The sequence below is a fragment of the Chelonoidis abingdonii genome, chromosome 14 (assembly GCF_003597395.2).
Source record: "Chelonoidis abingdonii isolate Lonesome George chromosome 14, CheloAbing_2.0, whole genome shotgun sequence".
NCBI lineage: Eukaryota > Metazoa > Chordata > Testudines > Testudinidae > Chelonoidis > Chelonoidis abingdonii.
The window spans coordinates 37,017,830-37,039,929 of record NC_133782.1 but is presented as its reverse complement, the minus strand read 5'-3'; the positions used below and the strand labels follow the sequence as shown (position 1 = coordinate 37,039,929).

At 49.5% G+C, this 22,100-nt stretch overlaps 1 protein-coding gene and 1 gene segment (V, D, J or C); both read right to left on the bottom strand.

Moving 5' to 3' along the window:
* Positions 1-6,268: 6,268 nt before the first annotated feature.
* Positions 6,269-7,862, bottom strand: LOC142047772 (uncharacterized). Its single transcript, XM_075072449.1, is given in 3 exon segments — positions 6,269-6,659; positions 6,661-6,725; positions 7,301-7,862. Coding segments are annotated over 3 exon segments (1,011 nt in total). The 3' UTR covers positions 6,269-6,275.
* Positions 7,863-11,006: 3,144 nt separating this feature from the next.
* Positions 11,007-12,264, bottom strand: LOC142047771 (immunoglobulin heavy variable 3-21-like). The segment is given in 3 exon segments: positions 11,007-11,117; positions 11,614-12,029; positions 12,194-12,264. Coding segments are annotated over 3 exon segments (573 nt in total).
* Positions 12,265-22,100: the final 9,836 nt, after the last annotated feature.

Genomic DNA, 22,100 nt, shown 5'->3' with positions numbered 1-22,100 from the left:
CCAGCTCAGCAAGCAGGTGCTTGGGGCGGCCAAGGGGAAGGGGTAGCACATCAGGCTCTTTGGGGGCGGGTCTTTTGGTCCCTCTCAGAGGGAAGGATCTGCCGCAGTATTGCAGCAAAGTGCCTATCGCAGCTTTTTTGTTTTCTCCCACCCCTTAGGGCAGCAAAAACCCCGGAGCTGGCCCTGAGTGGCAGTGTTGGAATTAGCACCCGTCGGACAGCAGGCAATTCTCCAGCGCTCCTCACCCATGTCAGTTAATGATCTGGGGAACGTCGGGCTCATTTTAAATGAGCGAAAGGAGCGGAACGCTCAGAAGCAGCAGCCCAGCTCCTAGTAAGACTGAAATACGAAGCGTGTCCAGGAAGGACAGATGCTGTCTCAAGAGATAACTGTCCCCCTTGGAGGGCTCTCGCTCAGCCTCTGATTGAGACTGCACAACCCCGTAGCCTTCGTTCAAGAGACCCAGGCGTGATGCCGGGGCCGCAAAGCACGTGGTGATTTAAGCCTCTTGAAATGCCCCTCTCTGGTATGTATTTCCCCCCCGCATGTATCACAAGGGCATGAGTTACTCAGGTGCTTTGGTGGCCCACGGGGCTTTTCAGCTCCTCTGTCTCAATAAGAAATTCAGGCAGATACACCCGGCTCAAGCACATTCAGGTGCAGTCATTGCCCAATGCTGCATCAGTACCGCACCCAGTAAAAAAACAACAAACAAAAACAAACAAATAAACAAAAAAGAGAACAACAACATTGCAAAGTGCAAATGTGTAAAAGCCAAAGAAAAAGTGGTGGGGGGTGCATGGCCAACAATTATTTTGCTTGGGTCTGCAAAAAACCTAGAGCCGGCCCTGCCCGCAGGGATCAGTTCTGGGTCTGGTTCTGTTCAATATCTTCATCAGTGATTTAGATAATGTCATAGAGAGTACACTTATAAAGTTTGCAGATGATACCAAGATGGGAGGGGTTGCAAGTGCTTTTGAAGATAGGATTAAAATTCAAAATTATCTGGATAAACTGGATAAACGGTCTGAAGTAAATAGGATGAAATTCAATAAGGACAAATGCAAAGTACTCCACTTAGGAAGGATCCATCAGTTGCACACATACAGACTGGGAAATGACTGCCTAGGAAGGAGTATTGCAGAAAGGGATCTAGGGGTCATAGTGGATCACAAGGTTGATAGGAGTCAACAATGTAACACTGTTTTAAAAAAGTGAATATCATTCTAGCATGTATTAGCAAGAGTGTTATAAGCAACCCACTTAATTCTCCCACTTTCCTCCAGACTGATTAGGCCTCAGTTGAAATATTGTTTCTGGTTCTGGGTGCCACATTTCAGGAAAGAGATGGACAATTTAGAAAAAGTCCAGAGAAGAACAACATGACCTATGAGGGAAGATGGAAAAAATCGAGTTTGTTTAGTCTAGAGAAGAGAAGACTGAGGGGATGTGATAACAGTTTGCAAGTACATAAAAGGAGGAGTACAAGGAGAAGGGTGACTGTCATAAATGGATAGGTAAGGTAAGGGTTAAGTTTCTTTTACCTGGAAAGGGTAACCAAACACCTGACCAGAGGACCAATCAGAGAACTGGATTGTTTAAAGTCAGGGGCGGGAATTTGTATACCAGGGGTCTTTGTTGTTTGCTCAGCTGTGAGTAAACAAGGTTTCCTCCTAACTCCATCTTATCTTAAAGTTTCTTCTAAACATCTGTAAGTACCCAGGGAACGCAAAGTAATTCGGCTATGATGATCTTTGTGGTGTATTTACCTGTATGTTGATTTGTTGGACTGGTTTAATTGGGCTATCTTTAAATCAGACTGTTTTTTCATATCTTCTTATAAGCAAGAGCCTGTATTGAGTTTCTTAATGCAAGATTATTGTTTTATATTTTCTTTCTATTTTTATATAAACTTTTTCTTTTAAAACGTGTGGAAGTTTCTTTTCCTAGGGAGGCAAAGGGAAGGGAAAAGCCAGGCTGTGAGCTATTTTCCTATTGCTTTCAGGGAAGGAGCAGACTACGGGGCAAGAGACAAAGAATCATCTCTGTTCTCTTGTGGTTGAAGTTTTTTTCCTGTTACTGCTACGAGAGCAGGCACCGGGGAAGGCAAAGCCAAGCTGGTGGCATTTTGCATCTCAATTGTCCTGAGGGTAGAGAACGCTTATCGCTTGGGAAGTAGAGAAACCGGTTTCTGTGCAAGGCGGGGAAGGAGGGGAGAAGGGATTTTTTCCCCTGCTTTTAGCATCCAAGGGATTTGGAATCTGGAGGTCCCACCCAGGGAGGGTTGGGGACACCAGAGAGAGGAAAGGGGGAGGTCAGGCCCCCTAAAGTAAATTACCTACCTGACCTGGTGGCAGCCCAAATACCCAAGCTGGTAGTGAGCTTGGGGGAGTTTCAGGTAAGCCCCCAGACTTTTGGACGCAAAAGTCCAGGTTTGGGACAGGACCAGATTGTGGACGCTAAAGTTCAGGTCTGGGACTGGGAGGCTGAATTACCACAGTGACAAATTATTCTCTTTAACATCTGTGGATGGGACAAGAAGCAATGGGCTTAAATTGCATCAAGGGAGGTTGGACATTAGGAAAAGCTTTCTAACTGTCTGGGTGGTTAAGCACTGGAATAAATTTCCAAGGGAGGTTGTGGAATTTCCGGCGCTGAAGATTTTTAAGAGCAGGTTGGACAAACACCGGTCAGTGATGGAGTCTAGATAACACTGAATCCTGCCATGAGTGAGCTCTCGAGGTGCCTTCCAGTCCCAGGGTTCTATGAGTCTATAGCTGGATATTGGACTCTGAAACCTGAGGACAGATCTGTTCTTCACTCTGCTTGTAGATCCCGTCCATGTGCCCGGTGGTAGATGGTTTGTGGAAGTGCTGCCCCCACGCGGCGCATGGGAGAAGGGCGGGTTTTTGTATTAGCTGTATCGGGATTCCTCTCACTGTGAGCAGTGTCTCCCGTACAGAGATACCGGGCGGTGTCCTCGGGCTTCAGGCCGGTCATGTCCAGGTACAACAGGCTGTTGGGATTGTCTCTGGAGATGGTGAATCGCCCTTTTACCGAGTCACTGTAGTATATGCTGGTGCTGTAAATGTAGGCCACCCACTCAGCCCCTTCCCGGGAGCCTGGCGGACCCAGCTCATGCCGTAGCTGCTGAAGGGGAACCCGGAGGCTTTGCAGGAGAGGCGGAGAGAGTCTCCGGGCTTTTTCACATCCCCTCCGGACTCCACCAGCGCCTGGGACCGGACACCTGGGAATAAAGACAGATCATTGATATCGGTATAAAAACAGCGATAACACAATATTCTTCTGACTGTGCAAGTTATTCAGAGGAAGAGAATACCTTCCAAAGCGGCTACAGTGAAAATTAAAAGGAGCAATATTTTCATGTTTCCTGCTGTTCGAGGGGAGAGCTGGCTGGTAATTGCACAACCCAGAGGGCTGCGGATTGTGTCTCCGGCTGCAGCCTGGACAGAGATAGAGACAAATTTAAACAGGAAAGTGTCTCCCTCATTTGCATGCCCTCTCCTTATAAGAGGCACACACTTCTGCTGCCAGTGATCTGAGTGACTCGTCCTAGGGCTCCGGGTGCAGGAGTCAGATGGTCCCGTCCTGTGTGTCTGTGCAGCACCAGGCACAGGGCGCTGGGCTCCTCCTGACACTTTCGGCCCCCTGGGAGGAATGAACAGCTCCCTGCAGTGACTGTATTTCCTCACCCAGGAACTGAGGGCCTGGCTATTGTGAGGTGATATTGGGGGTGGGGGGGTCACTCAGCTCTGGAGCCCCATTCCACGCGCACGAGGGCCATGCAATGTCCGGTCAGGGGGGTCAGCGTCCCAGGGGAGGGGTCATGTCCCAGGGATCCACTGGGCTGGGCCACCCACTGGAGAGGGAAGAGTCCCCGTGGCGCTGGGAGGGATTGGTGACGGAGGCCCTTTCCCTTCCCGGCAATGACCAGCTCCATTGAAATGATCCGTGACACTAGGAACGTGATCTGAGCAAGCCTGGCTCGTGCTTTGAGCCGGGTCTGGGGCCCGCCTGTGGGTGCAGGTGGGAGAAGCTGGGCGGGAGGGAGTCTGAGGGCAGAGTTAAGGTTTTGCAGTGGAACCTCCCTGAGATTAGTGGGCCGAGAGCAGCATCTCTGGGGCTCCTCCTTAAGAGGAGAGACGAGGGAGGATTCAGGCAGCACTGAAGGGAAATTATTATTCACAATTGCTTGGGAACCCGAGAGAAGAAAGGGATATTCAAACTGATCTAAAGCACTGAGTTTATCCATGGTGTAAAATTTAGCCCAGCAGTTATTACAATCTTGGATGATGAAAATACTCAGCCCTTTAACAGAGCTTTGGGAAAGGATGATGAGCTTTCGTCTACACACGGGATTACTCTGATTTTACAGAAGTCGGTTTTGGGGAACAGATTATATAAAGTTGAGTGCACATGTCCACAGTAAGCACATTAAGTCGGTGGTGCGCATCCATAGTACCGTGGCAAGCAGTGACTTTTGGTGCAGTGCACTCTGGTAGCTACCCCACAATTCCCACAGTCCCCACTGCCCATTGGAATTCTGGGTTGCGCTCCCAATGCCTGATGGGGCCAAAATTTGTCACGTTGTCATTGTTATGGGTAAATATTGTCAGTCAACCCAGAATTCAAATGTTTGGTGGAGACTGCGGGAACTGTGGGATAGCTACAGTTGTCAGTCGCCCCTTCCTCCATGAGAGCAACTGCAGACAATTGTTTTGTGACTTTTTTCCATGCAGACGCCATAGCACAGCAAGCATGAAGCCCGTTCAGCTCACTGGAGCACTTATGAGCATTGTAAACACCTCACGCATTATCGTGCCGTTTATGCAGAACCAAAAGCTGAAAAAACAGGTGAGGAGGCAACGGCAGTGTGGTGATGAGAACAATGAGGACATGGACACAGACTTATCTCAAAGCGTGGGCCCTGGCAATATGGACATCGTGGTGTTAATGGGGCAGGTTCTAGTTGTGGAACCCCGATTTTGGGCCCAGGAAACAAGCACAGACTGGCAGGACCGCATAGTGTTGCAGGTCTGAGATGATTCCCAGTGGCTGCAAAATTTTCGCATGCGTAAGGGCACTTTCATGGAACTTTGTGACTTGCTTTCCCCTGCCCTGAACCACAATAATACCAAGATGAGAGCAGCCCTCACAGTTCACAAGTGAGTGGTGATAGTCCTCTGGAAGCTTGCAAAGCCAGACAGGTACTGGTCAGTCGGGAATCAATTTGGAGTGGGCAAATCTACCGTGAGGGTTGCTGTATGCAAGTAGCCAACACAATCACTGAGCTGCTGCTATCAAAGGTAGTGACTCTGGGAAATGTGCAGGTCATAGCGGATGGCTTTGCTGCAATGGGATTCCCTAACTGAGGTCGGGTGATAGACAGAACACATATTCCTATCTTGGCACCGGAGCACCAGGGCAGCCAGTACATAAACCACAAGGGGTACTTTTCAATGGTGCTTCAAGCACTGGTGGATCACAAGGGACGTTTCACCAACATTAAAGTGGGATGGTCAGGAAAGGTTCATGATGCTCGCATCTTCAGGAACACTAGTCTGTTTAAATGGCTGCAGCAAAGGATTTACTTCCCAGACCAGAAAATAACTGTTGCAGTTGTAAATGCCTATCGTTATCCTTGGGGACCCAGCCTACCCCTTAATGCCCTGGCTCATGAAACTGTACACAGGCACCCTGGACAGTAGTAAGGAGCTGTTCAACTATAGGCTGAGCAAGTGCAGAATAGTGGTAGAATGTGCATTTGGATGTTTGAAGGGTCACTGGCACAGTTTACTGACTTGCTCAGACCTCAGCAAAACCAATTTCTCCATTGTTATTGCGGCTTGCTGTGTGCTCCACAATCTCTGTGAGAGTAAGGGGGAGACATTTATGGCAGAGTGGGAGGTTGAGGCAAATCGCCTAGCAGCCGATTACATGCAGCCAGACACCAGGGCAATTAGAAGAGCACATCAGGAAACTCTGTGCATCAGAGAAGCTTTTGAAAACCAGTTTCATGAATGGTCAGGGTACCATGTGACAGTTCTATTTGTTTCTTCTTGATGAAAACCTGCCCCCTTGGTTGACTCTAAAATTCCCTGTAAGCAAACTGCCCTCCCCCCTTCGATCACAGATTGGAAATAAAGTCACTATCATTTAAAACCACGTATTCTTTATTAATTGATTATAAAAATAGGGAGATAAGTCACAAGGTAGCCCAGGTGGGTGGGTGAGCAGGGAAGGAAAAGGCCACTTCAGTACTTGTTGAATGACAGCCTTCTGTCCACTGGAGTGGAGTGGTTGGGTGTCTGGAGTCTACTCCCCCACGTTCTTGGGCGTCTGGGTAAGGAGGCGGCTATGGAACATGGGGAGGAGAGAGGTTGATTAAACAGGGGCTGCAGTGGCAGTCTCTCCAGGTGACATTCATGAACCTCCACCAGACTCTGGATCATGTCCGTTTGTTCCTGCAATAGCCCCAGCGTTGCTTCGTGCATCCTCTGATCTTCCTGCCACCACCTTTCCTCATATTCCCTGGCCATTTTCCTGTCCTGTGCTGTTGTGTTCCTCCACCCTTTCTGCTGAGCTCTTTCAGTGTGGGACACCTGCATGAGCTCAGAGAACATTTCATCATGGGTGTGGTTTTTTTGGATGTCTTATCTGAGATAGCCTTTGGGACGGAGGAGGGAGGCTTGAAACATTTGCAGCTGCAGGAGGAAAAAAAGGGAGAGAAGTATTTAAAAAGATACATTTTACAGAACAGTGCTTATACTCTTTCACAGTGAACAACACTATTCACAATACATAGCACACGTGATTTTGGTACAAGGATTTCTTTTCAGCCACAGGCAAACAGCCCAGTAGGAATGGCCACCTAAGAATGTCCCCTTAATTAAATTCACATATTTAAACCAGGTTAGGATGAAAGATAAAGAACAGATGTTGCCTGAAGGCCAGCAAACACCATGACCATACGCTGCCAGGCTTTGTCATGCAATGATACCAGATTACTTGGTACTAGCATGGTGTGGTCAATTGTCCTACCATGGAAGATGGAATAAGGCTGCTGGCCCCAGAAACTTTCTGGAAAGGCTTTTGGAGTACCTCCAGGAGAGCTTTATGGAGATGTCCCTGGAGGATTTACGCTCCATCCTCAGACACCTTAACAGACTTTTCCAGTAGCTGTACTGGCCGCGAATGTATCCCAAATCCTCAGGGCAAATTAATCATTAAAAAACATTTGCTTTCAAACCATGTTTTATATTTAGAAAGGTACACTCACCAGAGGTCCCTTCCATGGCTTCATGGTCTGGGATACTACCTTGAAAGGGTTGGGATGGTATTTCAGTCAGGGTGAGAAAAAGATCCTGGTTGTTGGGGAGAATGCTGTGCTGTGTGGTCTCCTCAACATCCTCATCCTCTTCCCCATCTGCAAAATTCTCAGGCATGGTGACGGAAAATACCCCATCATTGGTATCCACGGACAGAGGTGGGGTAGTGGTGGCAACCCCCCCCCCTAGAATTGCCTGCAGCTCAGCATAGAAGTGGCATGTCTGCGGCTCTGTCCTAGAGCATCCATTTGATTCTTTCACTTTCTGGTATGCTTGTCTCAGCTTCTTACGTTTCACATACCACTGTGTTGAGTCCCTATTGTGGCCTCTGTCCATCATGGCCTTGGAGATTTTTTCAAATGTTTTGGCATTCAGTCTTTTGGAATGGAGTTCTGTTAGCACGGAATCCTCTCCCCATACAGTGATCAGATCCAGTACCTCCCATATTGTCCAGGCCGGAGCTCTTTTTCGATTCTGGAACTGCATGGTCACCTGTGCTGATGAGCTCAGCATGGTTACCTGTGCTGATCAGCTCTCCATGTTGGGCAAAGAGGAAATGAAATTCAAAAGTTTACAAGGCTTTTCCTATCTACCTGGCCAGTGCATCCGAGTTCAGATTGCTGTCCAGAGTGGTCACAATGGGATAGCTCCCGGAGGCCAATATTGTTGAATTGCATCCACACTAACCCAATATTGTTGAATTGCATCCACACTAACCCTAATTCGAACCAGCAATGTCAATTTCAGTCCCCTCTTCGTAGAGAAGTATAAAAATTGGTTTTAAGAGCCCTTTATGTCAACAAAAATGGCTTTGTTATGTGGACGGGTGCAGGGTTAATTCAATTTAATGCTGCTAAATTCGACCTAAACTTGTAGTGTAGACCAGGCCTCTGACACAGTAATTCAGGGCTGTGTCCTCCGCTCTCAGGCTGCTGATTTGCAAATGCACCAGGCTGTTGGCATTGTCTCTGGAGATAGTGAATCGCCCTTGAGTGATATTAGCGTAGTAGGTGCTACCCTGGCTAGCAGTTCTGGCCAGTCACTCCAGCCCACTCTAGGGGCCAGACGGATCCAGTCCATGAGATAACGGTTGAAGGTGAACCCGGAGGCTGTGCAGGAGAGGTGGAGAGAGTCTCCGGGCTTTTTCACATCATCTCTGGACTCCAGCAGCTGGACCTGCGTTTGGCCTTGGAAATACAGATTTGTTTAGTTTAGACCCTGATTCTATCAGGGTCCCCCGGGAACCCAGGATACACTTGGTGCCTTAATTGTTACCTGGGGGAACTGACAGAATGAGAATTAAGTTTACCCAAAAGTTCATCTTGGGTTTTGTGAGAGTTAGAAATTCCAAGGGAAAGACTGAAAATGAGAGTGTCTTAAAACCAGCGTCTTTTTCTGGAAGGAGCTGCAGGGCCAGAGACATGGCGGAATTTAAACGTGGTGATTCGTATTTGATTTGCATAGACACTGCTTCATAAAAGGTAGAAGTTGCTCAGGCTGAGCACTGTAAGCAGGCGGGATATTTAGATAGACAGCTAGATAGATAGATAGATTCGATACTTTGGTAAGGGAATGTTTAATAGACAGTTTTATTGAATGATAATCAATAGGGTGGTTGGCTGGCTCCAAGTGATGTGGTACGAGACTCTCAGACTGGCTGGAGACCAGTTCAATGAGGAAGCTAATAGGAGTGAGACAATGTACTGAGCGTGGAGTCAAATCACATAATCAAAGTGACTTGCCTGTGCTGACACTGAGGGACTGATACTACAAATAATAGTGTGGAAGAGGTAGAGCTTAATTTGGGCTTCATGTCAAAGTTGTTGGGTTCCATGAAGGCTGGATACAAGTGGGACCTCAGGATGTAATTCTCTGGCTGGTTTTCTTTTGAAAAAACTTGCCAGTTATTTTTCTCTCAGATTTCAGGTGGAACAGCCAGAGTCAAAGTGCAAATGCAGTTTCTTTACACAAACGAGTAGTTTATGTAGGGATCGAGATGAAAAATGATGTTTTCCAACCTCTGACATCCCTTTCAGTCTTGTCCCCAAAGCTGTGCTGCGCTGTTTTCCTCATTGCTGCCCCCTTAGGTTATGTGGGAAAAGGGGGCTCGGCAGCCCCCCCTCACTCTTTCTTCTCTTTTTGTATTATTATTAAAACCAGAAAATGAATATTTTTGGACAGGAGTTATTTATTTATTCATGTAAACCAGGATTTTTCTCTGCTAGGAAAATGCTCCTTGTGCCAGAAAAGCCATCTTTGGTGGGAAAAAATATTCAACTCAAACAACAAATGAACAAACAAACCCCAAACACAAAACCAAATAAAACAAACAAGCAAACCTGATGTGTTCTGGTGTCCAAAGCTGAGATATTGGTGTCTTTCCACAGGAATGCGTCACTGACAGGATGACACTGAGCTGAATCCTAGCACTGTGAATTGAAGAGGGTGCTACAGGGAACCGGAATGAAGCAGGTTGAGGGTTTATGGCCTGTGTTATGAAGGAGCTCAGACTAGTTTTTCATCCTGCTCCATTCCGGCCTTTATGTCTATGGATCTGTGACTGTCTGGGAGATTGGGTGTGGGCTCAGAATTTGCCCCTGGAGAGGAAAGGAAGAGGCAGGAACCCAACTAAGAATGTTCTGTGCGTTGCGGGAACGTGTATAAATTCCTTCACCTTGTGTAAAAGCAAAGAAGAGGGATAATGATAACAATAAAAGGGTTTGTTGCTGCTCGCCCCTTTCCCATCACTGATCTCATTGTCACTTACAGGCCTTGGGCGCTCCGAGCACCAAACTGCTTCTCTGATTACTGCGGTGGAAGGTTTTTATCTGAGCTCAGCCTGGCTTCCCCTCACTGTGTCTCTCACCCAGTGATACCGGGCAGTGTCCTTGGGCTTCAGGCCGGTCATTTGCAGATACAGCTCACTCTTGGGATTATCCCTGGAGATGGTGAATCAGCCTTTCACTGAATCAGGGTATGCAGTACCCCCACTTTTGTGTTGGCTGTTGCGGTTGATTCCTGTGTTTTCTTAAATGTGGCCATTTTAAGAGCTAAACACGAAGTTAACCCGCTGTCGGTTTTGTTGACGGGCTTTGTCACTCTGGTCTAGTCTCTCACGCAGTGATACCCGGTGGTGTGTTCTGCTCTCCTGCTGCTCCTTTGTATATACAGGGGGTTGCTGGGATTGTCTCGGGAGACAACGAACTGCCCTTTCGCTGAATCTGTGTAATGAGAACAATTTCGAGTGTACTGCACCCTGGAGACCCTCTGCAGACGCTTCCCAAGAGCCTGACGGACCCAGCGCTGAAGTGGAACCCGGCGACTTTAGAAGAGGCAAAGTCAAAGGGCACCTGCAAGTTCCATGTACAAATGACCGTTTATATAGGTAAAGAGTTGAAAAAAACAATGAGATCCTTGCAGACCTGGCTCCAAGAGAGATTGATACAAAATCTGGGGGCTCCCCACTATCTTCAGGAAAACCTTACACCTGTGGAAACTGTTGCAATCTGTGGTAGATTTAGTGGGGCCCTGTGCTCAGCTTCATTTTGGGGTCCCCTCCTTGGGACCCAGCCAAGAAAAAGAACCGGACCAGGCCGGTGTGTTTACCTGCCTTGTCTTCAGGTCCCCCCAGTTGCGGCTCCCACTGGCGGCAGATCGCTACTCCAGGCCAATGGGGGCTGCTGGAAGCAGGAGTCAGTAAGTCCCTTGTCCCGCGTCGCTTCCAGCAGCCCCCATTGGCTCGGAGCAGCAATCCGCGGTCAGCAGGAGCTGCGATCAGTGGGATCTGTGGACGGGGCAGGTAAACACACCGGCCAGGCCCGCCAGGGGATTTCCCTGCACGAGGGGGGACCCCTGTTTGAGAAACCCGGCTGTACAGGGAATCCCCATGTTCTGCCTGTGAATGTAGGACTAGCGACCTTGTTAGCCTCCCTCCTTCAGAACGGCTATACAGGTTACCCATGTAATTTTGCAAATGAAGCACAATTCCGCCTTCCTTAGGTGTGTGCAAACTGTGGCAAAATCCCGGTGTGAACAATTCTAGGGCAGGTTCCACCTTGGCTGCATGGCTCATGCTTCCTGCCTGTCTGCTCAGCTAAAGCTGCTGGAAGGACGGGCAGCTAAGTGTTAACTGAAATTTGGAGAAGGAATCTATGTCCGCATGTCTAGGACATGTACAAGGCGGCCTCGGTTCTGTCGGATTGTTCATCACCACAGTAAATGTTCAGAGGATCGAAGCCGGGATAAAGGACTAGGGACTTCACACTCCGGGTTCCGCTCTGCGCTGGCAGCGGCTGGGGACACCGAGAGGGAGGGGGCTTCGCGCTGGAGGTTTCTGTGCTAACCGCAGGAGGTTTCTGAGCGCTGTGTCTCTCGCACAGTAATACCGGGCGGTGTCTTCGGTTCTTAGGCTGTTCATCTGCAGATACACCGAGCTGCGGGACTCGTCCCTGGAGATGGTGAATCGCCCTTTAACCGCGTCACTGTAATGTGCTGCTGAGCTGTAAGCAGGATTGCGTATTTGTGCGACCCACTCCAGCCCTTTCCCCGGAGCCTGACGGACCCAGTCTATGAAGTAGCTGCTGAAGGTGAATCCGGAGGCTTAGCAGACGAGACGGAGAGATCCCCCAGGGGTTTGAATCCCTCCTCCGGACTCCACCAGCCGGACCTGGGACCGGACACCTGAAAAGACAGAACAAGAATCACATTCACCCCCGGCCTGGGTCAGAGCCGCTTGGAAGCAGTAGAAAGGTTCCCAGTGATGTCACAGCACTCTGGGTAAGGTAGGGATGTGCAGCCTCCCCTGGTGTCTCCAGTCCCTGTCCCTGGGAAGGAGAGAACATTACCTGGAAGGGCGGCTAGAAAGAAAGCGAGGCTCAGCCACAGGCTCATATTGCTGACGCTGAGGGGGGTTCTGGTGGGATCTGCACAGACAGCCGGACTTGACCCTTCTCCCTCCCCACACTGCAGGGTCCCGGAGATCACGGGGTTTCTATAGCGCGCCGAGGCACTGGATTTGCATCTCGTCGTCTTTATAAGACACATCTTGGACCTGAGCCGTCAGCGCAAACAGCCTCCCGGAGGTGGGTGTAGTGGGTTAACTGGGGAAGAAGAGGAGGACGACCTGCACTCACAGAATAGTTTCTGTAGTTGCGCTAGTTGCTTTTTAGAGAGAAAATTCCCTATTGACAGCTCAGCTTCCGCTCAGTTCTGTCTGTTTAGGGTTAGGAAAGAGAAGACAAAATTATTATAACACCTTAAAATTAGCGGGGAATGTGGGGGTCAGGAACCCCTCTATTGTGAAAGACGTAGCCCCAGGGGCGCCATGGTGCGGGAAGCTGCTCAGTCACGCTGTGAATATTATTTCCCAGGTTGGAGGCAGTGTGCTCAGATGCCAGGCTCAGTTTCCCTAAGGGGTGGGCAAACCCTTGCAGAGACTGGTTTGTAAAATCTGAGAGCTGGAGTTGGGATATTCAATGGTTTTTAGGTGAGACAATAGCTCACTGAGTCTCCGAGTAGCGCAATGGGATATATAAGGCCGGGGAGAATTTGTCCCATGATACTGAATCATAGAGAAATACCTAAACACCTACTAATATTGACTTCCACCAGACGGGTTATTCACTAGTCAATACAAGGGTTTCCCTACTTCTGCTTGTAATAATCACTTCAAGCCACAATAGGAAACAGGTTTATTTCTCCCCCGGAATGCTGCACTCTCTATTTTCCTTTGCTGTATGTTTTCTGGGGTGTGAGTGCAGTTATTTAAGATGGAATTTTGTGTGTGCCAGGCGTCTAGGAATTGATACATTAAGGGCCAAGCTCACCCGGGAACATGGCTGTTGCAAGGCTGTTGCACTTGCTATAAATAATTAAAGACTCCTTAAACTAGGGACTTGAGTCTCCTAAATCCCAGACAGTGTCCTCACCCCTGGGCTGTAGAGTGACTTCCTTTCCTGCTCTCTCTGCCCCAGCACATATCCTCAGCCAGGCACCTAATGAATTTCGGTGCTTACAGAGTGCAGGCTTTGAGGATCTTGGTGGCATGTCCGATTTAGGCACATAAGGCCGCAGGTAGGTGCTGAATTAATCTTGTGGATCTAGCCCTGAACACACGTTGAAAACCCCTGGCAGGTGGCTGTCTAGCTCCCGTAGGCTCCTTCCAGAATTCAAACCTGTCTGCCCGGGCTGAGATTTTCTAGAGCTCCCGAGGGGTTACAATAGGCATGAGGTGTCCTTATCTCTAGGGCAGCTTGGAAACCCTTTGCCTGGCTGTTAGAGGGGGGTTAAAAACCATGTTTTCATTCATTCACTTTAATGTCGGTTCTCGCCCCCTGGGATAGTGGGAGGTGGGGGGGGGAAGGCGGGGAGGGGCGGAGTGAGGCGCACAGAGTGTCCTGGGGAAAAGGGGAAGTTGCGGGCTGGTCTCCGCTAACAGTGCGGTTAGTCCGTGTCTGTATCTGTGCGGGGGAGTCACAGGCGGGCAGCTGCGGACGGGAGTTTTCTCGCTCACGGTCTCTGCGCTGCGAGCTGTAGAACTGCGGCGCCCCCCAGCGGAGAGTTTGTGCTTAGCCAGCGAGGGCGGGTTTGTGTCTGAGCTCGGCCCGGCTTCCCGCACTGTGTGTCCCGCACAGCGATACCGGGCGGTGTCCTCGGGCTTCAGGCCGGTCAGCTGCAGATACAGCAGGTTGTTGGGGTTGTCTCTGGAGATGGTGAATCGGCCTTTCACTGAGTCTGCGTAAAATTGTTGGCTCCCATCAGTGTAAATATATGAGACCCACTCCAGCCCCTTCCCAGGAGCCTGCCGGACCCAGCTCATAGCGTAGCTGCTGAAGGTGAAGCCGGAGGCTTTGCAAGAGAGGCGGAGAGAGTCTCCGGACTTTTTCACATCCCCTCCGGACTCCACCAGCGCCTGGGACTGGACACCTGGGGATAGAGAGATATTATACATCGCATTGATATTCAGAGCAATAACAGACTATTCCCCTGCCCCGCCAATGGGTGAGAAGGGAGAAAATACCTTCCAAAGCCACGGCAAGGAACACTACATGGAGCCAGAGCCTCATTGTCCAGGGTGCTGCAGGGGAAAGTTCTCAGGGGACTGGCTGGTCACTGCACAGACCCATGGGCTGTGTATTGTCTCTCCGGGTACAGCCTGGGCAGACAGAGTGACACATTTAAACAGGAAACTCTGACCATCATTTGCATATCCTCTTCATTATAAGGGACACCCTGTATTTCCTAGCACGAACTCCGCTTCTTCGTTTCAGAGCAGCAGCCCTGGTAGTCTGTATCTGCAAAACTAACAGGAGTACTTGTGGCACCTTACAGACTAAAATCAGTTTGTTAGTCTCTACGGTGCCACAAGTGCTCCTGGTTTGTTTTTCAAGTTCTTCCTATGACTTTGAGAGAGAAGGGCTGGGCCGACCCTTCTCATAGCTGGGCTGCTAGCACGACTGCATTTGAGATTCCTACCTGAATTTACACCTTCTTTATCCTCTTCCTTCGCTCTTAATCTTACAGTTGTCTTTTCCCTTTCAAAAATGAATGTTAAAAGAAAAAGTGGCTCGTAGATATCAGGTTTCCATACAGAATAGAACGCAAAATATATTTTCACAAATGTGAACTTGGAGGCTGTATGTCTGATTTGTCAGGAGAGCATCGCAGTGTTCAAGGAGTACAATTTGAGTCACCACTTTTCAGTGAAACATTCTAAGTTTGGCAGCTAACAAGGAAAGGGAAGAAAAAATTGAGGAACTCATCACAAACTTAAAAACTCAGCAAAATATTTATGTGCGACAAGCTGCAGCTCGTGGGCGTGACCTTGAGAGGAAAACTGCTCTCCCCTCTGTACAGAATGAGACTCTCACAAACACCGGCAAAGAGACCGACACAGGAGCCCCGAGTGATTTTCTGTTACTGTATTGCCAGAAACCTTTCTCTGCCTGCTACTATAATTCTAATGGAACAAACGACACATTTCTCAGTAAGTTTGCAAAGATTCCTGTGGCAGCGGAAAGGTAAATGGTGTCCAGAGAAACTGGGTGGCTGCTGGAGGCATTTTTAAAAACTATCTATTACTAAGTGGTGTCACGGAGTTCCTGGGCGATGCTCTGGAACTGCTCCCCACCAAGCCAGTCAGGACTTTGGGGAGCCTCCTCTCCCTTGGAGCAGACTTGTTCAGGGCAAGAAGCTCACACGTCTTCACCTCTTGGGTCTCTCCTTGGAGCATTCAGCATCCTCTGCCCCTCCGTTTGCTTCCCACAGCGAGCCCACCCAGGCGGGGTCCTGGGGAAGCCACAGGGTCCTGCACCCCCACTTTGCAGTCAGATGTGACTCTCAGCCAGCCAGTAACACAGAGGTTTATTCGACGACAGGAACAGGGTCTAAAACAGAGCTTGTAGGTGCAGCGAACGGGACCCCTCGGCTGGGTCCGTTCTGGGGGTCATTGAGCCAGACCCCCCATGTCTGCACTTCACTCCTCGTCCCCAGGCAGCTCCAGACTAACAACCCCCTCTAGCCCCTTCTCTCTGCTTAGCCCCTTTCCCCGGGCCAGGAGGTCACCTGATCCCTTTGTTTCCAACACCTTCAGTTGGCACCTTTGCAGAGCAGGGGCCCAGGCCATCAGTTGCTAGGGGACAGGCATTTAGGTGCACTGGCCCTTTGCTCTGCAGCAGTCACACACCCTTATTCCACCACCTAGATACTTAAGAACTGCCTAGGGGACACTGAGGCACCAACACAGTATTCAGAGCAACATTAAGAACATTCCCAGTTCGTCACAGGTGGGTTATTCATATTCAGCCTTGTGTATGTGTCTTTATCTCTGAGGGACACATTTCCCCCTGCTTCTCTGGCATCACTCGGCTGCTTAGAACCAGCTTCCTCTTTTTGTATGGTCCCTGCTTTGCTCTGGGTCACTGTGTCTCCCCTGGCGCAGTAATAGGTGGCGGTGTCCGCAGCTGTCAGCGAGCGGAGCTGCAGGGAGAACTGGCTCTTGGCGGTGTCTGCAGAGATGGTGACTCGGCCCTGGAGAGACGGGGCGTAGCTTGTGCTCCCGCTACTATACGGGTACACGTACCCCATCCACTCCAGCCCTTTCCCGGGGGGCTGCCGGATCCAGCTCCAGTAGTAATACTGAGTAGAGATGGAGACCCCGGAGACAGCGCAGCTCAGGGTGAGGGTCTCTCCGGGCTTCACCGTCCCCGGGCCAGACTCGACCAGCTGCACCTGAGAGAGGACACCTGGGAAAGGGGAAAGGAAGCAAGAAAGGCATTAGCGACAGACAGACTCCACGGGCCTGTCACCAATTCCCCCCAGTGCCCCACAGACACTCACAGGAGGGGACATAGAGCAGGGAAAGGAAAAGCAACAAGGATTTCATTCTTGTTTCATGCAATAAGGAAGCTCCCCAGAGAGTAGGAATATGACACTATTCTGTGTCTAGGGTGGGACTGAAGCTCCTTGAATCAGGGGTTTGTATTTAAACAGCAAACACCCCCCCGCAAGGATTTGCATGCGGGTTTCACCCAGCGGGTATAAGGCACCAGGGAGATGTCTAGGTAGGGAGTATTGTGTGTTGGAGTGGCCTGCAATACGTCTTGATCACGTCTGGGATGGGATGGAGATGTCCCTGTACTTTTTACATCCTTTCCCTGGAGATTAATGTGTTTTAGAACAGGGCTTAATTGGGTCTGTGAATCCCAACCTCCAACAGTGGTTATTGAGAAATGTATTGGGAATATACAAGAAATATAAACAGTGCACAGAAGCAATCAATAGAAATGAGCTGTCCCAGGGTGAGTAAAGAGGAAGGTGCTTCCCCTCTGTAATACTAATTAATAAATATCGTGCATTGCAGATATAAACGAGAAAAGCGGTGCAGGTGTGCAGAGAGGCTGTGCCTTCGGTAGCGCATACAGACAAACAGGGTCAGTGAGTGAGGAGGAAATGGAGACACAAAGGAACGATGCAGCTTTGGGGCTTTATGCAATGAAGAACTTTTACTGCATTCAGGGGGTCCTAAGGGTAAACAGGAAGGGAAAGTAGCATCTTACACATTTTAATATTTTTGAGTTAATAGCTTCCTATTATATTTAGCCCATAAGAGACCATTTGAACCACCTGATCTGACCTCCTGCAGAGCACAAATCAGTGGATTTTCCTTAGTGGTTAGTGGATGCTTGTTAACAGGCCAGCAGTGAGTGTTGGTAGGTAACTCTTGTCCCCCGCCGCAGAAGATGAGAATTGTTGACTCTGCAAATAGAAATATGTGTTTGAATACTTGTGTTTTTCACTGATGGTCCCTACTGAAGGGAATGAGCCCAGTGCAGTGAGTGTTTGTGAAATATGCTCTCTCTTTCTCTCTGTGTGCCCCGCCCCATACTGAAGGCAGTGAGAGCGTCTCAATTTGTGTACACAGAACACATCAACCTACACCGCGTGTTGACTTTCTCTTATTCTTTTATACTCATTGTATCTTTCCCTGTCTGTGCCCTTACCTTATTTGATTTCTGTTTCACATAATTCCCAGGGCATGTCGGATTATGCAGAGAAACACTTTTACAGAATTTTTGTATCACAACAGAATTTTGTGACTGTGTATTGTGCGACACTAGGCAGACTTTGCTCTGGCTGGGGCATGTAATAGAGATAAATTATCTGAAATCTGTTTAGTTTAATACATTTTTAATATATTTTGTTCATATTGTATTCACTTTTGGTGAGTCTGTAAGTGAATCTGTGAGATTGTGTGTGTGTGTGTGAATTTCGCATATGGTGTTCACATTTAATTTACTGAGGATGGAGGGATTGCCGTATGTGAGTTTGTGTTCGTGTGAATGCATGTGTCACAGCGAGGATTCAACACTCCATCTAAAACTGGTCTCACGGCACTGCATAGAATCCTCTTCTCCTTTTTGGGGAGCTAGGCGATTAAATAACATTAAAAATCTGCTCCAAAGGGCATTAGAGTTCCACTTGTTTTGATTCTGTATTGTCGACTTTCTTCCTATCAAGGTAAAGAATCATTTTACCTCTGCTATCCAAAAACCATAATTTTATTTTTTCATTGTACCCTTCCCCAACCATAACCCTGCATTTATTTCTAACCCTACCCCAATCCTAATTATATCCTCTAGATCAGGGTTTCTCAAACAGGGGGTCGCTGCTTGTGTAGCGAAAGCCCCTGGCTCGGCAAGACCAAGTTTTTACCTGCCCAGTCCCCAGGTCCCGCCGATCGCTGCTCCGGGCCAATGGGAGCCGCTGGAAGTGGCGGCCAGTAAGTCCCTCAGCCCACGCCGCTGTAGAACAAAGCAGTCATCTTCCTGTAGGAGGAAGGTGAGAGCAAGTCACTCCCAATGGGTAGGGCAGCTAACTGGGAGCCAGAAGGCCGATGTTCTAGTCTAGGCTTGGAATAGGCTGTCTGGAGCCCTGGACTCCAGTTCTGATGCTTATACGTACATGGGGACACTCAGGAAAATCCCCCGTTAAGGGAATTCGGGCCACTTTTCTTCTGAATGGGAGCATCCACACGCAGAGGTTTAATGCGTCACATCTTTAGTTAATTAATCTTAAACTTTTCTGAGTTATATCATGTAGACAAGACCCTAGGCCAGAGGTGGGCAAACTGCCACCCGCGGGACAGTCCTGCAGGGCTCCTGAGCTCCTGGCCTGGGAGGCACCCTTGGCCCCTCCCCTGCAGCCTCAGCTCGCCCAACCCGAAGCAGCGCTCTGGGTGGCGGGGCTGTGAGCTCCTGAGGCTGCGCAGCTGCAGAGCCCGGCCTGACCCAGTATCTGTGCTGTGTGGTGGCAGCAGCATGGCCCGGCTTCAGCCACTGGTGCTCCAGGCAGCATGGTAAGGGGACAGGGAGAGGGGGAGTTGAATAAAGGGCAGAGGAGTTCGGGGTAGTGGTCATGAGGTGGAGGTGTGGATAAGGGTCGGGGGGAACAGAGGGATTGAATGGGGGCAAGGGACCTGAGGGGGGCAGTCAGGGGCAGGGATTCCGGAGGTGGTCAGGGGACAGGGAGAAGAGGTGTTTGGATGAGGCAGGGGTCCCCGGGGGGTGGGGAAGGGCATCAGGAATGAGAGGAGGGGTTGGATGGGGCGATGGGGATCCAGGGGCAGTCAGGGGACAGGGAACGGGGGGGGAGGGGTCCCAGAGGGGCCTGGAATGGAGGTTGGATGAGGCAAGAGTTCCGAGAGGGGTGGCAGCCAGGAGGTGGGGGCCAGGCCACGACCCTGTCCCACCAACCGGCCCTCCATACAATTTAGATACCTTGTGCGACCCTCAGGCCAAAACGTTTGCCCGCCCCCGAGCTAGAACCTCCTCTTAAATACTGATGGCATTTTTCAAAGCAACTATTTTAGGTGTTGCGCCTACAGCTTAAGATATCAATAGTGCCCCTGTGTTAAATAATGGACTTTTTTCTATTTGAATCCTCAGCTTTTGTGTATAGGAGTAAGGTTATTGAAATCAGTGGATCTTCCACAACGTGAATGTGTTTCTGATGTTGTTTTGAAAGCCAGGGTTTCATAGTTTCACTGCCTAAACAGTGTTCTGTTCCTGCTTGTCATGGCTGGGGCGCATCAGCCCAAGAGCAGATCTATCCAAAGATGAATGAGGAGCCCAGACGAGCAACCACCAGATAAGGCCACCATCCCTGCGCTCTCTGAGCCTGATAACTCCTGTTGGCACCTCTCTTATGGAGGTGCTGCTTCTCTCTGCACGATCTCAATAAGCCCTACCAGGCTTCCTCCCTCCCTGAACACTTATTGGCCACTGCCTTCAGTGCCAACCTTTGGGAGTTTCCTGGAATAAAGGGCTGCCAGTTGAGTCCTTTATCTCCATGGTCTCCATATTAAATTGGTGGACCTATGTTGCCAGTGGAATCTTTAGTTCCATCCTTGGACAGCAGCAGATATTCTGGACTATGATTGTCAAATGTGAAGTGGGTTCCTCTATCCATGAGGCCCCTTTGAAACTCCCAGCCCTGCCCCATATTTCCAGTAATAGCTGAGTGGGGTTTCTTCAGGAACTGAGTGGTCTCTGCACCACAGACCCATGGGGTCTTGGCATAGCAATGGGTGACGTTGGCTGTGAATTATAGGGTAACAAACTGATGGCAGGCTTTCATTCACCCCGGGTGCTGGGGGGAGTTCTCAGGGGATTGGCTGGTAACTACACAGCCATGGGGGGATGCAGATTGTCTCTCCGGCTGGGTGCAGCCTGGGCAAAGAGAGACAGATCTGAACAGTGAATTGTGGCTTCTATATGCATATCCACCTCATTATAGGAGACACAAATTCTGTTGTAATTTGTTATTTTTCTTAGCACTCTAGGAGAGGGTTTCCAGCTATCAGTTACTGGGGAGGGTGTGTACTGGACCATGCTCAGTGCGGTGGGATCCCGAGTGTATTTGGATAAGAGAAAAATAATAAAATAAAAAGAACAGGAGTACCTGTGGCACCTTAGAGACTAACAAATTTATTTCAGCATGAGCTTTCATGAGCTACAGCTCACTTCTTCCGATGCATAGAAGTGAGCTGTAGCTCAAGAAAGCTCATGCTGAAATAAACTTGTTAGTCTCTAAGGTGCAATAAGAACTCCTGTTCTTTTTGCTGATACAGACTAACACGGCTGCTACTCTGAAACCTAACAAAATAAAAGATTCCCTGAAAGAACAGCATTCTAGAGATCGATTTTACATCCTGTTTCTATTCCCTTTACTTAGTGAGGGAAGATTCTCAGATCCAAGCAGGAGTTGGGACACCCACTGGCGCTGAGAGACAGGACCGAATCCCCTTCCCAGCAGTGACCAGCTGCACTGAATTGTGCAGTGACCAGAGGGGGATGTTCCCTGGCAGGTTTAGCCATATGAAGAAGGGGCTAATTGCTCGTTGCTTCACTCCCTGGAGATCCCCCGTTAACTCCAGTGTGAGGAGACTTTTGCGTGAGGCGAGCAGCGCTTTGCTATGCACTGGGGTGGGGGACGTAGTCAGGACATGAAAGAGTTAATCTGTGATGTCAGAGTTTTCAGTCCTGAGGCCCCTCCCCCTCTTGCGCCCAAGCCAGGAGAGTTTTGCTTGCGTCGTTGCTGCCCCCGTGCGGCAGGCCCGGGAAGTTCCGCAGCTCTGGTTTTTGTACGTGCATCGCTCAGTGTGTGTCTTTCACACAGTGATACCGGGCGGTGTCCTCGGCTCTCAGACTGTTCATTTGCAGATACAGCAGGTTGTTGGAGTTGTCCCTGGAGATGGTGAATCGGCCTTCAACAGCCGGGGAGGACCACTGCTTGGATGCATCGGGTCTAATCTGAGCCACCCACTCCAGCCCCTTCCCGGGGGCCTGTCGGACCCAGTGCATATAGGCGCTGTGGAAGGTGAAGCCGGAGGCTTTGCAGGAGAGATGGAGAGAGTCTCCGGGCTTTTTCACATCCCCTTCGGACTCCACCAGCTGCACCTGGGACCGGACACCTGGGGATAAAGACAGGTCGTAAATATTGATATAAAAAACAGTGATAACACAAGATTCTTGACACTACCAGTTATTCAGAGGAGGAAAATACCTTCCAAAGCTGCTACAGCTAAAATTACAAGGAGCAAAAATCCCATTTTCCCTGGTGCTGAAGGGGAAATTCTCAGGGGACTGGTGGTCACTGCACAGACCCCGGGGCTGCAGATTGTGTCTCCGGGTGCAGCCTGGGCAGAGGGAGACACAGATTTAAACAGGAAACTGTCTCCCTGATTTGCATATT